The 22,190-nt window shown below is 37.6% G+C and overlaps 3 protein-coding genes across 4 annotated transcripts; 1 reads left to right on the top strand and 2 right to left on the bottom strand.

Annotated features, from left to right (window-relative positions):
• Nucleotides 1-2,547: 2,547 nt before the first annotated feature.
• LOC310936089 (sperm-associated antigen 1A-like) lies at nt 2,548-12,888 on the bottom strand (the record flags this gene model as incomplete). Its single annotated transcript, XM_083900125.1, has 8 exons — nt 2,548-2,673; nt 2,767-2,904; nt 3,002-3,128; nt 4,614-4,755; nt 8,808-8,965; nt 10,454-10,606; nt 11,669-11,768; nt 12,537-12,888. 8 exons carry the CDS (start codon nt 12,886-12,888, stop codon nt 2,668-2,670), a joined length of 1,176 nt encoding a protein of 391 aa, XP_083756251.1. The 3' UTR covers nt 2,548-2,667.
• A 1,126-nt stretch (nt 12,889-14,014) lies between these two features.
• On the bottom strand, nt 14,015-15,202 carry polr2k (RNA polymerase II, I and III subunit K). The gene is made up of 4 exons (XM_083899674.1): nt 15,119-15,202; nt 14,853-14,921; nt 14,505-14,597; nt 14,015-14,280 (listed from the first exon to the last, which is right to left on the bottom strand). The coding sequence occupies exons 2-4, from the start codon at nt 14,911-14,913 to the stop codon at nt 14,258-14,260; spliced, it is 177 nt and encodes a 58-aa protein (XP_083755800.1). The 5' UTR covers nt 14,914-14,921; nt 15,119-15,202; the 3' UTR covers nt 14,015-14,257.
• Nucleotides 15,203-15,485: 283 nt separating this feature from the next.
• stk3 (serine/threonine kinase 3) lies at nt 15,486-20,706 on the top strand. 2 transcript variants are annotated; one of them, XM_083900285.1, is made up of 11 exons: nt 15,486-15,617; nt 16,871-16,951; nt 17,109-17,237; nt 17,459-17,573; nt 17,697-17,861; nt 17,952-18,119; nt 18,211-18,348; nt 18,442-18,567; nt 18,669-18,867; nt 19,203-19,396; nt 19,564-20,706. In XM_083900285.1, the coding sequence occupies exons 1-11, from the start codon at nt 15,595-15,597 to the stop codon at nt 19,720-19,722; spliced, it is 1,497 nt and encodes a 498-aa protein (XP_083756411.1). In that variant the 5' UTR covers nt 15,486-15,594; the 3' UTR covers nt 19,723-20,706. The 2 variants fall into 2 exon arrangements, with proteins under 2 accessions (XP_083756411.1, XP_083756412.1); XM_083900286.1 differs by having other exon boundaries at nt 18,672-18,867.
• The last annotated feature ends 1,484 nt before the right edge of the window (nt 20,707-22,190 follow it).

The raw sequence follows: 22,190 nt of genomic DNA on the forward strand, positions 1-22,190 counted from the left end.
TTTTTAATTCTGCTTAATTAACCTTCTGCTCAGGTTACAGTGGGAGGAGCTACACTCCACCTCTAATCAGATTAGTGAAAACACCTGTGCAAAGGAGCCGGGACAGGATATACTGTGTGTAAGTATCAGAAAACTGCTAAATAATGTGATTTCCAATTGTACGTTTCTTGTAGTATTTGTGTTTTAAGCCAATTGTCTGCTTTTATAGAATAAAACTGATTCAAATGTCTCTCAGTTGAGCACATACTTCAGTCACTTCTCTGATTTGTGTGGTGAGGACACTTGTACAGACTTGTGAATATCCAACCACTGAACAAAACAAAACAAAACTAAATCAAGCTCTGTGCATAATTTCCCTGAACAATCTACACACTGTTTTAAAAGCTCTATGTTGCAGTGTTCCTGCATCTATTATCCAACCTAACATTTGTTTAACTTGCTAAGAAATAAACCAAAAGACAAGAGTTCATCCAGATTGAAGTTGGCTTTCATAGAATTAAACCTTAATTAGAACTGTTTTGCTTGGACTTGTATCAATCGTTGGACTCTATAGAGAAGTATATAATAACATGTCTTGATATGACTATGTGAGGGCTTCTGCAAAAACAAAAACAACACATGTGAGGTGACTGATGGACATCCATGCTATTCTTTTTTTTTTCTCCTTGTTGCAACTGAAGACACGAGCATTAACATCAGATGCAGCAGGAGATTTAAGTTCCCCATGTACATTCAAAACTGACCCTGAGACCAACACAGTACAGTACATGAATATGTAACCTGTAATAACGGTAATAACCCGGCATTACAGTAAGTGACTGTGATATTTATCGAAAACCAGGGAAAGCAGCAACCGTATCATCAGCTACGACCTCAACACTGAGCTCACTCCAGTCTTAAAAAATAACTATTTTACCGTCAGTGTTGTTATGGCTTGGCTGTGGAGGTCTGCATTGTTTTATTTCTTCCCCAAAAGCATGAACAGTATACTGTGTAATGATTATGATGCTTTAGAGTGAGCTGTTATCTTAAAGCTGTAATGCATAAATTCTGCTGATTTTTTATTATTTATTATTCTGTCACTGGGAAATAGATCTAACCACTGCTACACTGAGAAACACAGAGGGTGTTGTGGGGAGCATAGGCCTAATCAGCCTTTAACCCTTTATCAGACAGCCTTTCAAAAACTATGGTTTTAATTACAGTGCACAACATGACTTTTTTAACTTAAGAATATTGATTTTTCATGTAGAAAATCAAGATCAGTGCTAAAGTTAAAGGAGAATTCCGGTATGTTACGTGTGCACACACAAGAGCATAGGTTTGCATATGGACAGATTGTCCCTCCCAATGTTTACATGTGAATAGAATAAATAGAAGAGAGAGATGTGCTGTTCTGACAACACAGCGACACAGCGCCTCCAGTCTTATAACCAAACCTACGCCCTTGCACATCTCTCTCTTCTGAGCCATTTATTGGCCAAAACAAGCATTTTTTATCGATATAACTCAGAATGCCGCTTGCCCATAAGATCGCACTGCAACCATTGCCGCCGGTCGCTGCTGCCACCCAAGGCAATCTCCTGGATCAATTATGAAACTTTCTGCAAGTGTTCTTCACATACATGCCCAGGTCGAAAAATACCGGAATTCCCCTTTAGCATACATGGCTCTGTGCCCATCTAGGGTAAGACATTTTCTAAAAGATGTATGTATATACAAAAAGTATAAGAAAAACACATATAAACTTAAAGGATCATTTATTTTAATGTTGGAGTTCCCTAACCCTGTAACCCTGACTCCTAACCCACTGCTATCTGTGACGCAGCCAAACCATTCGCTGATTGGCTGAGAGAAGTCGTACGATTTTCCAACCTCACTGTCATTTTGGATATCTGCAGATGTGATCATTTACAGTCACTTGCCCGATAAAGGGTTAAAAGTCTGTTAAAGCTTTAAGTTAGCAGCAGCTATGATAATATAAATAGGTGTAAACAGTGACAGAGCTGGAAGCCTCGACGTACAGAAACCTACCAAGATCATAAATTACCTATACTGAACGCCTTTGTTATCTTTACATATACTGCTACACTCGAGTTGGATCAGTTTGTTTTTTTCAGCCCTTCCATTGTCAGCTCACTGAAGCATTTTGAAGCCAAACAAACACACAAAAAAAAGAAAAATTCAAAGTAAAACTCAATCTTGGCATATTTCATCCTGCCCAATAGAAACTTCAATAAGGCACACATTAGATCCCTCACTCTTCTTTTTTTCCCATCTTACCTCAACAGAGAACAGTGTGCGGCAGCTCGGTGCATGAATCTGTATATACAATGCATTACACCATCATGTGAATGCCTTTATATTGCAAGCAGGTCAAGCACTTTGACATTTTATTTATTTTTTTGTTTGTTTTAAACAAGGCTGCCTGTTATGTGGAGTTGTGCACTCAGGAGTTATGGTGCAGTTTGCACACATTGCAGATGGTGCAGCCCTCACACTGTCGTCAACCGAGGAGCCTGTCGTAGAAATTACCACCAGTCTTTTCTGTTTTCACAGGTCTTACTTACTCAAGTTGATGGCTTTAAAAATAGTGTTTTTTTCCCCTCCACAGCTGCTAAGAGTATAATACAAGTCCACACCTGTTTATTGATCCAGAGGGAGACGTCAAACCTGGAGGACATCAGCAGAATAGTATGCTTTAATTCTTTATTTGCAAATTACAGCTTAGATAAATGTGAGTTTTTGTGAATGTGAATCTCTTACCCTCGGTGTGTGTGCAGTGCTCTTCATCAGGCTCTGCCTCAGCAAACCAGTCACCACCTCCAGCTCCTGCTCGGCCTCGCGGACGTTTGGGTCCAGCTGGAGGACTTCCTGCAGGTCAGTGCTAGCTGACAGATAGTCCTGCATGTGCGACCATATCGACAACATTAAAAAAAAAAAAACAACAACCTTCCAATACCATATATAGGACAAAGATGATGCATCTGTATCTGTGTACCTGTAAACCTTTATGGGCCAGGGCTCGTCTGTAGAAGGCTTTCTTGTTGCTCGGCTCCAGCTGCAGAGCAGAGTCGCAGTCCTGTTTGGCCTCGTCAAAGCGATTCAGCCTCAGAAAGCAAATGGCTCTGGAGTCAAAGAGTGACACGTGTCAGCACAACATTGTCATTGCATGTTCAGTTCATGTGACTGCACAACAACACAAGGATATCTACATATGAACATGTTTTATTCTTAATCATTGAGAGAAAAGTAATCTGGTCACTCACCACATTACAGTACAGGGTAATAGTATTGTAATGTTGTAGTAGGCAGGTAATATTATGGTAACATCATTGTATTTTTAATACAATTTCTAGCTTGGTAATAACAATAGTGAGCATGTACCAACACCGATATCAGTCATTTTAGACCTTTTAAACTATGAAGATGTTCACAACACATTTGTGCTGAAAGTTGAATGCTGTTGCTGATTTCTATTTACATTTTTACAGTCTGTGCATAGTGAAGCATGTGATATATATAGGACTTTTGTACTGTATCCGATCCAGGGATTTTGACCAATATTGGAGCGATACCTATACCGTGTATCGTACTGGCTCATCCCTAGTTCTTTCCAAAGTAAAATCCAGGTAATTACTAATGAGAATTATAACTATACCATCATTGTAATTTATTCACATTGTAATGACTATAATTAAAATAGAAATATGACATTACTGTATGGTATTATTACTTTTTATTATTTCAAAATGATTACCATACTATAGTCATATCATCACTGCACTATGATGTTAAATGTTACCTACTTGGTTTAATTCATGTAAAAAAAAAAAAAAGTATTAATTCCCAACACTGACATCATTAACATCATGTTTTTGTTAATAGTCTCATTGACTCATTAACTGACCTAATATGGATATTTTTGTGTCGTATAAGTATATTTCCTCTTATGTAAACCACGACTGACAAAGTTGCTGTTATCAGGACACCAGCCACCTGTCAAACATTTGTTTTATTTATCATGTTCGTTTATCATTAATGCACTGAACCGCAAACACACACACACACACACAGCTTCTGTCCCGAAGCTTGAACAAATACATAAAGATGAGACTCGCACTCCCCTGTCAATTCACTTTGACTGTAAATGGAAAACCACACCTGCTTCTCAATTTCACATGAAGCTGTAAAACTAAAGTTACATTAAACTGATAAAATCATCCAAAATTTAGCAGAATATAGTATTATATACTAGTGTATATATAGTAGTGTTTTAAAAATCAACTGCTCTCAGTCTCACACACAAGAATACATTTGATCTTGATAGAGTTATGAACAGACTAGAGTTGGGATCTTGGTGATTATGTGGTGCCCTCTACTGTCTGATATAATAATGTGGTCCTATAATCCCCAGCTGCTGTTTGACTGACTGTAAATTATGGAACGAGTATACGTGAGGATTAGAAGAAACAGTGCTGTGACTTTGACGCAGAGCTGATCTTTTCTGTGTTGTGACAAATCATTTCCTGATCCTAAAATGTAGAACTTGAAGACGACGGCGTCACAGTTTCTGCTTGTGATTCTACACAGAAGTGTTGTTGTATGCTCACCTGTTGGTAAAGACGGCACATTCATCAGATCTCATGGTGAGACATTCATTGTACTTCTCCAGTGCCTCCTGAAAGTGACCTTTCTTCACCAGATCGTTGCCTTTCTGTTTCAGTAAATTGAACTGAGCCTCTTTTCTCCTCACTATTGAGAAAAACAAAATCACAATTCAATAACAAGACGGGTGAGGGAAAGTGCATTAGTTTATTTGTTAACTAGTTTATTTGACAGAACAGTGTACAGCTGCATGGCTGCACCATAAGCTAATTTAAACCCTTAGTGCTCACGCGGCACAAATCTGTGCCGCAGGTGCACCCATGGTAAATATGCTGTGGGAATAATACACAACTCCTTATATGGACAACATGGGGAGGGGGGGTGTTTATAGGTCACGTATTCAGAAAATGTGTTTTTTTTTTATTCTTCTTATGTGTTGTTGAGTGAAAGTTCTGATTCATTTTATATTATAAAATAGCAATAACTGTGCAGAAGTCACAAAATAAACCGTTTTTCTTTTCTTTTTATTCATAAAAACATCTGTGAACTGTGACGTATTTCCAAATTTCACTAATTCAATCATATTTTAAACATTTACATAGTACTTTTTGCTCAGGTGTGTTTATATAGTTGGTGAAAATCAATGTTTTTTTTTTTCATCAGATTGTCTAGGTTGTGCTGAAAAAAGGATATAAGACACTCTATATTGCATAGTCTTCTGGCTTCTGTATATACTGTACTTTTAAACATAGTAATGGAAAACAATGTTCTAAGGGTTAATAGATAAGTATAAGATACATGCAAACAAAGGCAACACATATTCTCACCATAATACATCACAATAACACTATTTTAAAAAACAGCTTCACAACATTAAGACAAAAAATGAAGCATTAATGCATTAAGTGCAGATGACTGGGATAAAATGAGCCATGATTTCACTGTCGATTTTAAAGCAGCAACACTGTAGGACTCACTGGGTCTTGTGCTTCAAATGTTATTTGGTCTAAAGCAGTGTTTCTCAATCCTGGTCCTCAGGGACCACTGCCCTGCATGTTTTAGATGTTTCCCTGCTCTGACACGTCTGTTTCAAATGGTCAGCTCGTCATCGAGCTCTGCTAAAGCCTGACAACGACCCATTCATTTGAATCAGGTTTGTTGGAGCAGGGCAGAGGAAACACTGCTGTAAAGAGAAAAGGCTGTGTTGACCAGCACTGTATCGCACAGTCATGTTTGCTGGTCGCTGTAGTTGTCGTTGTGTAACGATAAGAACTCTTTTAAAGGAGGAGGGTCAGAATAAATGTATTATGATGTAACTAAATCTAATACAAGCTTCATTGTCTCTAATTAAAGCCAGGCTACAGATACAGTTAGAATCAGACTGTATTGAACGTGTGTGCGTTTTCTCCATCAGTTCAGCACAAACGGATGAGATCTGTCAGTCTGAGTGAGTCAGATCGCAGACGACCTGCTTACCGAGCGCTCTGCTGTGCTGAGAGAGCCAGAAAATACAGAAACCCACTAAATCATGACCTGGTCGTTAACAAGCCACCTAATAATTGATATAAAGTCTAAATTATTTATCCAGGAAGATAAGACAACTGACTCAACACGCCATCGAAACACTTGGCCAGTATTTTACCTGCTTTTAGTACACAACTGCAACACCAGCCGTCAATTTATCAAAGAGAAAATAAACTGTTCAATACAAACACAATCCAGTTCATTCACCACTGAAACAGTTACAAAGGATAAATATAACCAATCTATCAAAGTCAAAGCTTATGCAGTTTGTTAGATTGAAGAGAACAAACCTACACACTGATATAAAACCATGCTCTATACAGACTTTAGGCTCTTTAGCTTCAGGAAGACCGGAAGAGTTGTGAGCGTCAGGAGAGCCATATCATTTTTAATTTTAATTCATCAATAACTCAACTACACTGCAATAATGGCCTGTGGCTATTTAAAGCACAATGCTCGCTTACATCAGCTTTATATAGAGCAGCAGTGAGTGAACGCAGGTCAGCCCTAACTGTTATTCTATAGAGAGACAATCAAGCGGTTTAACATTTGTTTTCATCTTTTAACTGCTGCAATATATGTTTTTAAAGGTTCTTTATGGTCAGGTTTCAAAGTTTTATCTGCCATTTTAATACTTATACACACTGCAACATTTATGTAGTATAAAGCACATTTTACACTTCAATAACACTTGACTGGTCCTTATTTTATTTATTTGGAATGTGTTGTTTCATTATGAAGTTTACCAGTTAGCTCTGTTAGCGCCTTTAGCTCCTTTAGTTCCTTAAGCGCCGTTAGCATGGCTACAGTCAAAATGTTTGCTAATTTGTTAAGGAGATTTAGGAAAGGTTTAAAACTTACGTAAGACTAATTTAAAGGTGCATTATGTAATAAATCTAAAGCAACTGGCCATAAAATCCTCCAAATATTTCACAGAGACTCAGGAATAATGTTAATATGACAAACTGAACTCACCAACAACAACAGTACAGCCACAATATTTGCATTAAAAAAAATATTTTGCAGACTGAAAATCATGTTTATGTTTTGAAATCATGTTTTGGCATGTGGCGCCACCTACCGCTGTCTACTAATCATTGCAGTCAGTAGAGTCTCAGCTGCCTCGCAACCACGGTTGCCAGTTACGTCAGAAAACGACACCTAAAAGACCTCGGTATTTTGAATTTGAATTTAGTAACTGCTTTTGGCCACATTCTTATATATGGCACCTTTAATGGTTAATATGCTCCCACAATATCCAGCACCTCATAGTCAAAAGTCCCTGTTTTATCCAAACTGTTAGTTGAATTATGTTACAGGTAACATTTGGCTAACTTTGACTATAATATGAAGATTATTGCATTAATTCGTATCACATAATTTCTCCTATAGCATCAAATAATAAACAAATTAGGATTCTACCAGCTAATAGTATGTGTTAAACACTGACAATCATGTTCTCTCATCTCCCTAGCAACAGCAGCACACACGGATGCACTGGGATACACAGCATGTGTTATAGTCACTGATCATTTATGTATTTTTATTCTCTTGCAGAGATGTTGTTTCTCGGGGACCACAGGTGAAAGACAAGCTTATAGCTGATTGTGGTGCAGCCATGAAGTCGTACACAGTCAACTACATAAAAGTAATATTGAACAGGGCAAGATTGAAATCCTGGATGTCCTGTGCTGAATTTAAAAAAAAACAAAAAAAAAAAAACAAGACCGGTTTATCTGCAAGTGTAAATGTTTGTTTTTGTAGGTGTGTACTACACTGCATAATATTAACATTTGAATTAGAATGTGTGATACATGTAGAGTCTTCTGGTCTGTGTGAGCAGGAAACCTGACCTGGATTGTTCCATTACAGCAGCACTATGCTCGGTGTGGATCGCACTACATCTGCATTATTGATTACTAGTTCAACCAGACACACACACGTGCACACACACACGTGCACACACACACGTGCACACACACACACACACAGCAGGCGATCCTTCATCAAATCCTTGACTGACGTCTGCTGCTGCCTTTTGATTCAATAATTCACTGGTGTAATTTGACAATATTTAGATCATTAATTTGTTTGGCCAGATGTGGTGGTAAATATATTTTAGTATGTGTATAATAACTAACTTCATTAATAACTAAACTAATAATTATTTATCATTTGAGTCAACTAAATATGTTACATAAGAAAAAGACATCAAATACAATAGAATGTCTTTTTCAAACCTGAAATTGTGATTGGTATAAATGTGTAATTCTGAGTGATGTAAGCTTGAGTGTGAATGATACATGTTTTTAAAAAATACACTTTTATGACACAAACGCTCATATTTTACCAGATAAAGTTCATTATATATTTTAATAATAATACATTGTAATTGTGCAGGTGTTTTATACTAGTTTTTTTTGTTATTATAGCAACAAATGTTTGTCTTTAAACTAAATGTTTTTATAGAATTTTCTTATTATTTTCACATATACATTTATTATGGGGTCAGTGCTTTCACGTTCTTGTGTTTTCCTGTTTTATTCTGTATTCCTTTTCATCAGCAAAGCACACTTTTCTTTAGCTTGAAAAGTTACATTTATTATAAATAATAATACCATTATTATTATTATTATTTTGTAGACACCAACAGCTGAAGAAATAACATGACTCACCCTCGTCCTGTGCAGCCCTGGCGGCTCGGGCCTGGGCCAGCTCAATGCTGATTGGTTTCTGTCTGTGTTGGTGCTGGACAGAAAGTGGGACGGCGGGAATCTCAGGAAGCTTTTCTCTCCACTCAGGCCCGTCCTGCTCGATCAGCATCTTAGTGATTCTGAAGAAGGAAGAGACAAAGAGGACAAAACGGGTGAGGATGTGAGTCTCTGAGGAGTTTCAAATGTGAAAGGTTTGGATTATTAATAATAATCATAAGAAACTCTCCCAGTAGTTCAGTGAGGGGGTCTGCAACCTATGGCTCCCTGTAGCTTTGAGAAAAACACTGTTTATTTTTTGTTATCTTATTTTCATTATATCTTTCAAAGTGAACGCTTCTTTTGTAGAGATCAAACAGATAAATGGAAGTGGTTTCATATTTTGTCCACTTAAAAATGTGTCACAACCTATACTTGTCTTCGTCAAATGCGATATTGAAAACCTCAAAAGAGTCTTGTCCATCTTCGGATCCACATAATTATGCCAGGTTTAACCCAGGGTTGCTGGGGACTCAAATAGATCTCCATAGTTATCTGTTTTATTTCACAGTAGGTCAGTTTTTTTCATCACTTCATAAGAGTTTGGTGTTTTTCCTTTGTTAACAGGCAAAAACATGTCAGCAGTTTCCTTTTTGTAGTTCTTCAATTTCATAAATGCGACAAACTATAGTTCTTTTCTCCAGATTAAATGCATCTGGGTGGAGAAGCCAGCTAAAAATGTCTCTTTTAATACTAAAGGTTGCAGAACCCTGGTTTAGAAGCCTTGTTCCCTCCTGGTCTGCTTCCTTCCAGGGCCAGAATTTGAATAAAGGGTTGGTTTTTTTTGCAGTCACTCTGTGGTCTAGACCAAAATCTGTTCCCTGTCACTATTAACCTGACCATTACAACAGCTGCTTTCAGGAGACACCTGACCCTCTCTGTTGTTGTGGTTGTTTTAAGTATTGACATTGAGAAACTCACTTCTTCCTTTTTGTCTTAGTTATCTTTAAAAAACAAACAAAAAAATATATATATGTATATATATATATATATATATATATATATATATATATATATATATATATATATATATATATATATATATATATATATATATATATTTATTTTTTTTGATTGATGATTTTACAGTAAATCCGTTCTGAGAGTAACATACAATTACATTTTAAAAACCTACTTTTTGGTTTATCTATAAATGAAACTGTGTTTCTGTGATATTATTTTCCTAATTTTCTGCAGACATTTTCTTCACAGCCATCAATCCAGAATTTGTGTTTTTTATATATATATATTGAACAAATTCTCCTTGCCACTTCATATTAACCTGAAAACTACAGCAGCTGATTTGTCTGATTTGAGACAACATCTTGACCCAGTCAATACTGGTAATACTGTGCTCAGGGAAGATCAAGCACGTATAATGGAATTAAGTGTTAAACGTTGTCCATGCAACATAAATATTATAATAACTGAGCTTAATGAAATTACAGCACAAGCTAAGAATGTGTTTTATAAACACACTGTGAAAACAGAAAGCATAAATAGCTCTCATTCATACTAAACGTTACAAACATCCAGACAAAGGTAGCTAGAGTTCTGCAGATTGAGCTGACCTGTGGACACTGTCGTGAGCCGCCTGCACTCCTGTGTCCATCTGCAGCACAGTCTTATAATCCACGTAGGCTTTTTTGTAGCGCTCCAGTGACTCGTACGCCATAGCGCGACGTAACAAGGGCTTCAATGAGTACGGCTGCAGCTCCAAAGCCCTAAGAGGATCAGAAAAATGCAGGGACAGAGGATGAAACCCTCTACGCCTACTGTGTCACAGAAGGGATGACCTGAGACGTTCTATTCATAAAGTACAGCAATGAAAAACAACCTCTGTGCGTCAAAAACTGCTGATGCATTAATTTATAACACTCTAAAACATTCTGTGTAAAAGTGGATCAGTCCCTGTTTGAGCCAGTGGTCACTGGCAGTCACACAGAAGGCATTATGAACTAATTACAAAGCAAATATGCCATTTCCACAGGCACACTATCACGCTGCTGTCAGCTGTAGGTGCAGTGAAAGGAAAAGCATTTTTTTCTTTTATAATAATCTCTCTATTCATCTCCCTGGGTTTTTTTGAATGATGAAGTTCAAATAAACATCAGGCTCCTGGATGGCATGGAGATTATGATATGTGAATAAACTGCAAACGATTGCATGATAGGTTCAAAGTTTTAATGGTTAATTAAAATTTAAAAAAGTAAATCAAAAATGAGAAAAGTAATATTGAACCTTTGTTTGTTTGACCTTTGTGAACAGTAACTATGTTAAAAATGCAAGGAACGTCTCTCTGTCTGTCTGAGTTTGATGTGATTACTAGAAATGTAATAGACATATCAGTTAAAGAGCCACATCTACCACCTCTCGCACAATGCTGACTGTCATTATTGTATGTAATGATTAGGTCATTATTTTAATATCTGTATGTTTGATGTAAAACATGTTGTGTAATAGCAACAGTGAACATTTAAACTCACCAAAACAGGCTCTTTCGAGCAATACTAGCAATACTATCTTTTTTTGTGGGCACTACTTGGTGTTTTTTAGTCAGACTCAAACCTGTCTTCAGTCGTCTGACTTTACTAGCAAATCACTTCAGAATGTTGCACAAAATCTAAACGCTGCTATACTGAGAAATACAGAGAGACGTGTGGAGTTGATGGACCTGATCAGCCTTTTCTGAAGTAGGTGGAATGTAAAAGTTAACCGAACAGATTTGTTTTGAGATGAACACGTAGAGACATAAACGCACACGTATCTGATCACTGGTCACATACTTGGTGCAGTCGTCTATGCACTCTGAGCTGTTTCCATCCTTCAGGTAACAGGCGGCTCTGTTTGAGTAGAGGATACACAGGTCTTCTGGACTATCAGTGCCTGCAGGGGGACAATAAGCACTCATCAGAAAGACCAGACACTGGAACAACACTCACGTCATCTTTGGACTATGTATAAAATATTTAATTCGACACTCGCTCCACTCCGTTGTCGATGATCTGGACTGAGAGCTGCAGACGAAAGTGAAATCAAGACACCACAACACAATCGGTTCAATTTAAAGTCATCAGACTGAGCAGAGATGCTGAGGCGGAGAACGGTGGACAGATGAATGAATGTGTCCTTCTGGGCAGAGTGATTTCCTCCCCTGTCCTTTCTCTGCTGGACCTCTTCTACACTTTCACAACCTCTAGCAGAACATCAGTCACGATACACTGCTTCAGAGCCTGCAAAACTAATGTCAGCACACAGTGCTCTTACCCCTGTAGAATTCTAATCAACCTACGATAGATTTTTCAAAAGAGCATCATCACATATTTTTTTGCAAATCAGTCTCAAAGATTGGTAATAAGACTATATCCTGTCAGTGCTGCTGAACAATCTGATGACAGATATGAGATTCAAAGTTGGCCCAGTGATATTTGAGTTTAATTACTACTATTACTCGTTTAATTCATTTTTTACTTTGATGTTAGCTTTTTTTTAACCATAAACTGTTATTTACACCAGTAATGTTGTTTACATTTTATAGACATATTGTATAATTTCCTTTTTTTTCCTGTAATGTATCAATCAACATTTGTGTCTGAATGAAACACTGTGATGTTGACTCCAGGAAAACAAGCACATTGTTCGTATTTTGCTCACCTGCTGCCACACAACCATCAATGGCCTGAGTGTACTTATCCAAAGCATCTCCAAACTGTCCGTGTTTGAAGAGATGGTTTCCCTCATTCTTGAGGCGAGCCAGGTGAGGAGGAAGGGCCCCAGCAGGAGCGTCCAGGTAACTTGTGTCCACTGCAGGGCTGCTCTGCTCCGGTTGTCCACCAGCAGGGCTGTTATCCCTCTGCGTGCCGTTGGCCATCCCCTTCTTTGGAAATCCCTGAGTGTGGGGCTTGTCCGTGCTGCCTCCACCCCAGCTTCTGGTGCCGTTCCCTGCTGTGGCCTGATCCAGCCTCGCTCCTCCACTGCCTGAGGGTTTCTCCTGCGTGTTCCCCATAGCTGCACTCCCTCCGCAGTATGTGCGAACTCGTCTTGCCTCCCTACCTCACCCTCTCTCTGAACTGCAGCTGCATCTGTTCCTAGCCGGGGATTTCTGTTAAGACACGCCCCCCCCAGATGGGATGTCAGCTGTTACGTCACATAAGGGGGGGGAGGTGCCATCGTGATGCAGTGCTGCAGTAGGACAGCTATGATGGGACACACTCACTTAAAGGTCCAGTGTGTAACATTTTAGTGATATATATATATATATATATATATATATATATATATATATATATATATATATATATATATATATATATGTATATATATGTATGTATATATATATATATATATATATATATATATATGTATATATATATATGTATATATATATATGTATATATATATATATATATATATATATATATATATATGTATATATGTATATATATATATATATATATATATATATATATATATATATGTATATATATATATGTATATATATATATATATATATATATATATATATATATATATATATATATATATATATATATATATATATATATATATATATATATATATATATATATGTATATATATATATATATATATATATGTATATATATATATATATATATATATGTATATGTATATACATATACATATACGCATGTATGTATATGTATAGCTGGAAGCAATAAAGGCTAATAGTATAACTATATAACTGTATTATAATCCAATTATTATTTCACACAGTGTTTTATCTATTTTAATGTTATTGACTGTTTTTTAAATGTGCAAAGGTGAGGTGCGGGATATTCTTCTGCAGCACTTCACCAATAAATATTACTACATTTTACACTGTTCCTACATTCGAAAACAGTCAATAACATTAAAATAGATATAACACTGTGTTATAGTGTTAATCGGATTATAATACAAAGTTATACTATTAGCCTTTATTGCTTACACCTGTTTACTCAGAAATTTGATCAGTGAAATATACCTTTATTTATGTATAACACTGATTCAAGAGGTCACAGTCACAAAGGAAAACAAATGTGATTTGGGAAATTGGATTTAAAAACAACAATTTCTCAATTGGTTCTCCGGCCTGGTATAATTTAGTTGTTACCATTTAAATAATATAATGATAATGAACAACAGTGAAAACAGTCAGTCTAGGAAAGTGAAAATCATGTTTTTAATGAACCAAATCTTTCAATCAATACCAAGTATAAAACAAAAACAATACAGCCTAAGTGGAGGAGAGAAATCATTAGGTTTAACAAATTTGGAAACATGGGGTCAGGTTTTATTTATTTACATGCTAATACAGTACAAACAGCACATAAGAACAGCTCCTGTCGTCGTCTTCATCTGGCATCAAAAACAACCACTGAAATCAAACAGTCAAGGAAATTAAACATAAATAAATTATATAATGAAAAAACCTTTTGTGCATTTTATAACCTTACACATAATATGTTTAATATGCTCTACTACAGTGGAGAGTAATGCTCTAGGATATGTTCAGGATAGAGCCTATTACTAATAAAACACTGAGAGCACATAGATCAATTCCACTTTCACACAGTGTTCACACGGGCATTTAAAGGATACATCTCTTTGTTCTCTTTTTGTACATGATTCTGTAACCACACTCTCTGCATCGGATTGGGTCCCGGGCCTTAATTTCGTTTTCAGTGTGACACTCTGTAATAGAAGACAGGAAGAAGATTAAAGAGAATTAGGAATCGCCCTGTGTCTGGATAGTGCCTTACCTCGTCTTAAATTACACTTTATAGACTTTAAGTAAATAGGTAGTAAGTTAGTAAGTTAATATCATGAAACACAAGTCATTTGGACTAGGATAACCATAACAGGGACAGGTTCATGATGTCCCACTAGACCCACTTCTTCTCGCCATCACTAAACACAAATAACAGTCATAGTAGAAAGAAGATTTACCTCCACATATGTAGATCATTGGCTGCTGCTTGGGTGGTTGTACATCTTTCTGTGGGTCCATTTTATATCCTTAAAAACAGAGAGCTGGCTGTTAGCATCATCACAGATGTGTCGGTATAGCATGCTAACACTGGAACAGCGTGGGATAATCTACACCGTCACGACTTGGGGACTTAATGAGCCGCAAAGAACCAAGAAAATACCAAATGTACACTGTGAATGTGAACCACGCTGAACCAATCTGTAGAAATCATACCAAAACTCACCGTTTTTACGACACCGGTGGTTAGCTGTTTACCTCTCTTTTCATGTCTCACGCGCTGCTGTCTGCACGCATGCGTACACCCGTACCGTCCACATCAAAGCAAAGTGAACTGTGATTGGTCAGGAAATATTATGTGTTTGCGGTGTAATTTTTGCTCCATTGAGTGACAGCGCGGTTACTGTATGTATATGACATGTTAAATGTTTGCGGCAGTTATTTATATTCACCAAGTATTCACCGTTCCTCTTAAAAACAGAAGCCGTGGTGACGTTTTATTCGCCCTCCACACCAACAGGGGGCGGCATGGTGAAATGTCCTTCCGACATGGTCCATCATCTGACACTCAGCTGGTTTGCCACCACCAGTTTTTTGACAACAGTGATTCGGTCGATAATGTGAATAGCGTCACTATTGCCCCCAAAACTGACATAAGTGACTATTCGACCGCTGTTTTCTTCGACTCTGAAGCTGTTCATCATGGAGCCGTCTGCGCCAAAAAGGTTAGTGTACATTCCACCGGTTTCAATTGTGGTTTCAAGCGTGAACTAGCTTAAGAGCTAACCTAGGCGGTAGCTACCACCGCTTCGGAAAGCTAGCTGAATGCTAACTTAGTTAGCTTGCCGAGTTTCTCTTAAACTTTCTTCTCAGTTAAGACGGATGGGTGGTTAAAATGTCCCATTTGGACAACATTTCAAGCAATATGTATTGATCTATGTTGGATTCCAGGTCCGTTTAAATTTTAACTCTAAATCAAATCAGGGTATCTTTGAGGAGAAATTCGATATGAGTCGATATTTGGACTTGAAGCCTCCCTGCAGGGAATATAAGTGTTAAACATTGATTTTCATGGTCTTAAAGGCTACATTGCACTTATGTCTCGTGTGCTAGATATGCATCCTCTATTTATATGTATGTATATATAAATTGTCACATTTTGTTTTATGTACTTGAGTAATTGTTCCTTCTTTTATTCATGGACCTACAGTACTTGTTAGTGTTTGTTTTATTTTGTTCACACTGCTTTCATGTTGCTGCAACGACTGAATTCCCCCATCGAGGAATTGAAATTACATTAAAATAAACATTTAAAGATTATAAAGTAAAAGTAAAGATTGTTTATATGCTGTTATATTATCAAAGTTGACCATTGCCTTTTTTAGGGTCGTGTTATATATATATTAATGTTATTTATTTGACCAATCTCTGGGGGGAGGTTATCTATGTAATTCTTATGTTGTGTGCTGTCATAAGCAGTCACATTTACATAATTGAAGGATCTTACAGATTTGTTATTAGTTGGTAGATGGCATATTAACTGATAAATCAGAAATACATAATTAATTGTGCAGGTAATGTATTATGGTAAAATTCATAGTTATCAGTTCTACTTGAACAAATCATCATGTGAGAATTTACCAATTTCCTCTTCGTATTTTTTATGGTAAAACGTATATCTTGTGGTTTTGAATTAATTTCCCCACAAAACAAGAGGTTTTTCAGTACTGCAGTAAAGGGATACTATAAATGTATTTCCCACATTATCTCTTCAGTTTGTAGAGTTTTTGATGCACCCAAATGTATTATATCACATATTGGGAAATAAAAACATTACACATTTTTGTTGCTGTATGCAACATTAGTACAAGGTGCTGGAAATCATGGTGACCTTTATTAAAAATGCTGCTTTAGTACCATGCCTTAGTTTGGTTTCACTACTGTTTTTAGTTGCAAGTTATTTATTCCTCTTTTACAGCAAGCTCAAAAAGCTGAGTGAAGACAGTCTGACCAAACAGCCAGAGGAAGTGTTCGATGTTCTAGAAAAACTTGGTGAAGGGTAAGATGTATTTGTCACAACTGACTTCAGTTTTCACATGTGCAGCTTTGACTGGAAATATTTAGGCTCTCTCTTGTTGTTTTATACGTTAATGCTTTAATATATCTGCATGCAAAATGCATTCTGGACATATTGGGACTCTCGTGTCTGTGTTTAGTTCCTATGGCAGTGTGTTTAAAGCTATCCATAAGGAGTCGGGCCAGGTTGTGGCCATAAAGCAGGTCCCTGTGGAGTCTGATCTGCAGGAGATCATCAAGGAGATTTCCATCATGCAGCAGTGTGACAGGTATGGCAGCATTTACAAGGATCAAATCTTTTTTCTCTTTGCCCTCAGAGTATAATAACTGCTACTGTTGTTCACTGAGTTGAGCTGAGAATGGTACTTTTAGTTAATGCAGCTTATTCAGCCACCTGCTGTATTGATCTTGAAGGTTTTATCACTTCTACTCTTCTTTGAAATGAAACTTTATCCTTTTTTTATTTGAAAACTCTTTTTCTGTCTTCCAGCCCCTATGTGGTAAAATATTATGGCAGCTACTTTAAGAACACAGACCTATGGATTGTCATGGAATACTGTGGAGCCGGGTCTGTCTCTGATATCATCAGACTGCGCAACAAGACGGTGGGTGTTTACAGTGGTTTTCCACTGCATTTTATTTTCTCTGATATTTATTGGAAAAGCAGCACAGTATTGTTGCTTTTGATGCTTATCTCATCTCTGATTTCTTTTTCCTTCCTACATCAGTTGACGGAGGATGAGATTGCAACTATCTTGAAGTCCACGCTGAAGGGTCTTGAATATCTCCACTTCATGAGAAAGATCCATCGGGACATCAAGGCAGGAAACATCCTTCTCAACACTGAAGGGCATGCCAAGCTTGCAGATTTTGGAGTCGCTGGACAACTGACGGTAACTTATTAATCAGTGTTTTACAGCTTGTTGTTAAGCGTTTTATCTTGGCACTTTATGATTACACCAGTGTATCATGTATCTCTAAAGGACACCATGGCAAAGAGAAACACTGTGATTGGTACTCCATTCTGGATGGCCCCAGAGGTGATTCAGGAGATAGGCTACAACTGTGTAGCTGACATTTGGTCCCTAGGCATTACTTCTATAGAAATGGCAGAAGGAAAACCTCCATATGCTGACATCCATCCCATGAGAGTGAGTGATAATATTAACCATTGAAGAAGCCGGTGCTAAACTAAAGCACGTCTCATTTTTGTTACTTAACTCGGACTGTCTCCTTCCTCAGGCTATCTTCATGATTCCCACAAACCCTCCTCCAACTTTCAGGAAGCCTGAGCTTTGGTCAGATGAATTCACAGACTTTGTCAAGAAGTGTCTGGTGAAAAATCCAGAGCAGAGAGCAACTGCAACCCAGCTGCTACAGGTAGAGATTTAAACCTGTAAAAGTAGAACATGCAACTATAGGTAAAAAATTTCAAGAGATGCATGTGTATAACTTATTTCTCTGAAATTCCAGCACTCTTTCATCAGCCAGGCCAAGCCGGTCACAATTTTGAGAGACCTGATAACTGAAGCCATGGAGATGAAAGCCAAACGTCAGCAAGAGCAGCAGAGAGAGCTTGAGGAGGAGGACGACAACTCTGTATGTATTCTGAGATGTTCCAGCCAGATCATCCATGAGAGCGCTACACTCATCAGTTGTCTATGAGAAGGCTATATGTGTAATCGTCTTGTGTCGTTCAGGAGGAGGAGACTGAGGTGGACTCTCACACTATGGTGAAGTCGGGCTCAGAGGGTGCAGGGACCATGAGGGCCACTAGCACCATGAGTGACGGAGCTCAGACAATGATCGAACACAGCAGCACCATGTTGGAGTCAGACCTGGGCACTATGGTCATCAACAGTGATGATGAGGAAGAGGAAGATCAGGGATCCATGAAGAGTGAGCACACACACATTGTTATGGGATTCTGAGCAGAAAAAAAGGAACAAATGTAAAACAACACTTTTAAGATTGATAGGAGAGGAAGAAGCAGCCTCATCTTAGATCCACCTGTAAACTAGAGGTGAAGGTAAATGTTACATCCCTGGTAATTATTGGGAAGTAATATGATCCACTGAATGCTGTGTTTCTTTAAAACCCACAGCAAACTATCATCGTGTTTTGATACATGAATGTATTCTTCTATATATGGCTGGTGAAGTTGTTTAAAGGAATTCCACTTTGCACTAAGTGTCTCAAATAAATTTGAACATAATTGTCTTCCTCCTCCACAGGACACGCCACCTCCCAGCAGCCAATACGTCCGTCCTTCATGGACTATTTTGATAAGCAGGACTCAAACAAGGCAGCCCAGCAGCACGAGAACTACAATCACAACCAGCTGCAGGAGCAGCCCGGTTACCACATCCAGTCCAAGAATGTGTTCCCTGACAACTGGAAGGTGCCTCAAGACGGAGACTTTGACTTTGTGAGTAATGTCTTGAGTCTGAATTGAGGTTACTCACAGTGAGCTGTATCTCAGTGGAAGAAAAAAAAAAGCCAAAACGGAAGCAGTTCTTAAAATAACACACACAACTCAACACTTAATATGACTCATTGTTTCCCATCAATGTTTCTTTTTTTTCCGTCACCCAGTTGAAGAACTTGGACTTTGAGGAGCTACAGATGCGGCTGAGTGCCTTGGATCCCATGATGGAGCGGGAGATCGAGGAGCTAAGGCAGCGCTACACTGCCAAGAGACAGCCCATCCTGGATGCAATGGATGCAAAGAAGAGACGACAACAGAATTTCTAAGTGATCTTTGCCTTCGGCGGTCTCACAAAGCCACACTTGCCACAAAATTAATGTCCTAATGACTTGGAGGAACCAGGATGACCTCACTGTCTTTGCTGGAAGCCACCTGCTGTTCTGTCTGATCCACTTATGGGCCTGTGGCTGAGGAGTGAAGCTTCTATTCCTGGGTGACAGTCTCTACACCTATAAGCCTTGTTTCTACACTGTGTCCAGATGCTGTTCATTCAGTCTAAATCATAATGTGGCTTCTACTGTTCCTGTAAAGGCCAAAGAGAACCAAGCCTTGGTGGTCACACATCTGAAAGTGAATATTCGGTTAATTTCCCCACTTCCACACAAATTTCGCTTCATGCCACATAGAAAATCCTGTGGATATCTCAATCAAAACATAAGAAAGGGCTTCTGCTATGACAACCAGGTTAACACTACACCGAGCATCTGGTAGCAGCAAGATTCAGTTGCAGTGCACTCAACAAGTGGTCCTTTTCCCCTCAAGACTTTTTTCATCATCTGTAAATATAATATAATATAGAGCCTAGTTTGGAAATGCCTGCAGCAAAAAGCCGTGGAGGTTCATCTATGACCAAAGACAATCAGTGTGATGATTTTGTTGAGAATGCCTTAAAATGTTTTAGACCTAGTTTTCAAGAGTCGGGCAGTTAAAGCTGCAAATGTTTGTCAGAATGGACAGAAATGACAAATCATTTACACGGTTTAAAAGATCGTGCAAGTGCGTGCATGTTTTCAATTCGTTATGGACCAGAAAAGGTTCACATTTCAGTCGTCTTAATTCTAATTTATTTAACCCGGTTTTCAAAGATTGATGATTTGGGTTGCGTTATACATCAAATTTACGTCTATCTTAACTGGTAAAAACACACCGGACCCTAAAACCCATTTACTTATTAGTTGTGTCCATATTTTCTTTTAATAGTGGTCTCAGAAATCCATTCCGGATTAAGAAAAAACTTTCACAAAAGGCATTCCACAATCGTGTATCTCTAGCTTTGAGTTCACTGTTAAAAAGCTGAGCTGTAAAATTCAGAAACTTAATGAGCAGTTTATTGCTGTAGTTCACTCCAGGAGCTAAAAGTGACTGATGCTACAGAGTACTTATTCTTTATTCTGCTATTGCTTCTATAAATTTCAGTGCAGCTTATTTGTATGTTTTTGTTTTTAGCATTTCAGATTGTTACTGCTTTCATTTCCAGGCTTTTTGGAGTGTGAGTGTTATTGATGAAGGAATGAGGACATGTTGCGTGCCCTTTTTTAACAACTATAAACTGTATTTACACAAAACTAGTAGTGAGATTTAATAAGGGTTTTTTATTATTTTTCAAATGTCTGCACTCAAGGTAATTTGTTTCAAAAATTTGTAGCAACAAACGGTAGTGCAGAAAAGCCAACGATATCTGTGCAGGGACTCTGAGTCTGTAATTAAATATCACAATGTTTTCTTACCAGAGCGCTCTGACAACCGTTTTATTTAAGCGTAACATAACCGACTTAGTTTAGCCTTAAAAATGAATATTTGATATTCATATTTGTATAGTCTTCCAATATTGATTGAAATGCGATGTGCGGGCCCCAGTTTTGAATGTAGGATTGAAATTGTTTACTAACGAACCAGTGATATTTGTTGTCTCCATGAAGGAACCAAACATCTCTGCGTTGGCTGTAATTTAGTGTTAATCATGACTGAATGAAGTCACACTGTCCTTATACTGAGTACAGTTTGTCTGCTGCTTGCTGTTACATATGAATGTTAATATGCAGTTATGATCATTTGGTTCAGCCTTGACATCGCTGCATGTTACATATTTTACTAATACGATAAAAACGACCTGTTACACTGTCTTACTGTGTCTCATCTGATGGACTGTGTCCAACATGAGCTGACATTTTAAGCGCATTAATGCAAATTTCAATCAGGACTATCGCAGCCTTAAAAAATCACATGTTTACTAGATTTGTATTATTTTCTGCTTTAAAATGAATCCTTTGTGACATTCTTGCCACTGTTTTCAAACTGCTGAATATTTGCAACTAACAAGCATTCGCACTCCATTTAGTAAATGTTTTAGACTTTAAGTCTTGTCACACTGTTAATATCTCTGTCAGACATATGTGGCTTGTTTTCTGTCTGTTTGTGTTAGACTATGCATGTTCATGAATACATTTGCTTAATAGTGAAACGTTTTTTTTTTTTTTTTTAACCGCACACGAGAGTATTGTTGATAGGAAAAATGCATTGTTTTCACTACTTTTAATAACGATAGAAACAAAGCTATCTGTAAAGTGTACAAAACCCCACTTTGATCAGCCATAATGTGTATATGAAACCTTATGAAATGTTTTTTGATATATAACTACATAATTTTGTTTTCATTTATTTCTTCTACACGTGAGGTGTCGGGTGGAACGGAAGCATTTATGTTTGAACCACTTAATTTATTATGTTTGTTTGC

Source organism: Microchirus variegatus (genome assembly GCF_963457635.1).
Source record: "Microchirus variegatus genome assembly, chromosome: 13".
Lineage (NCBI taxonomy): Eukaryota > Metazoa > Chordata > Actinopteri > Pleuronectiformes > Soleidae > Microchirus > Microchirus variegatus.

Coding starts and splice junctions, on each gene's coding strand:
- polr2k (XM_083899674.1), bottom strand. CDS start 14,913: ATGGACCCACAGAAAGATGTACAACCACCCAAGCAGCAGCCAATGATC. Junction 14,598..14,852: donor AATGATCTACATATGTGGAG/GTAAATCTTCTT, acceptor CTTCTATTACAG/AGTGTCACACTGAAAACGAA. Junction 14,281..14,504: donor CAAAAAGAGAACAAAGAGAT/GTATCCTTTAAA, acceptor GTTTGATTTCAG/TGGTTGTTTTTGATGCCAGA.
- stk3 (XM_083900285.1), top strand. CDS start 15,595: ATGGAGCCGTCTGCGCCAAAAAG. Junction 16,952..17,108: donor CTAGAAAAACTTGGTGAAGG/GTAAGATGTATT, acceptor GTCTGTGTTTAG/TTCCTATGGCAGTGTGTTTA. Junction 17,238..17,458: donor ATCATGCAGCAGTGTGACAG/GTATGGCAGCAT, acceptor TCTGTCTTCCAG/CCCCTATGTGGTAAAATATT.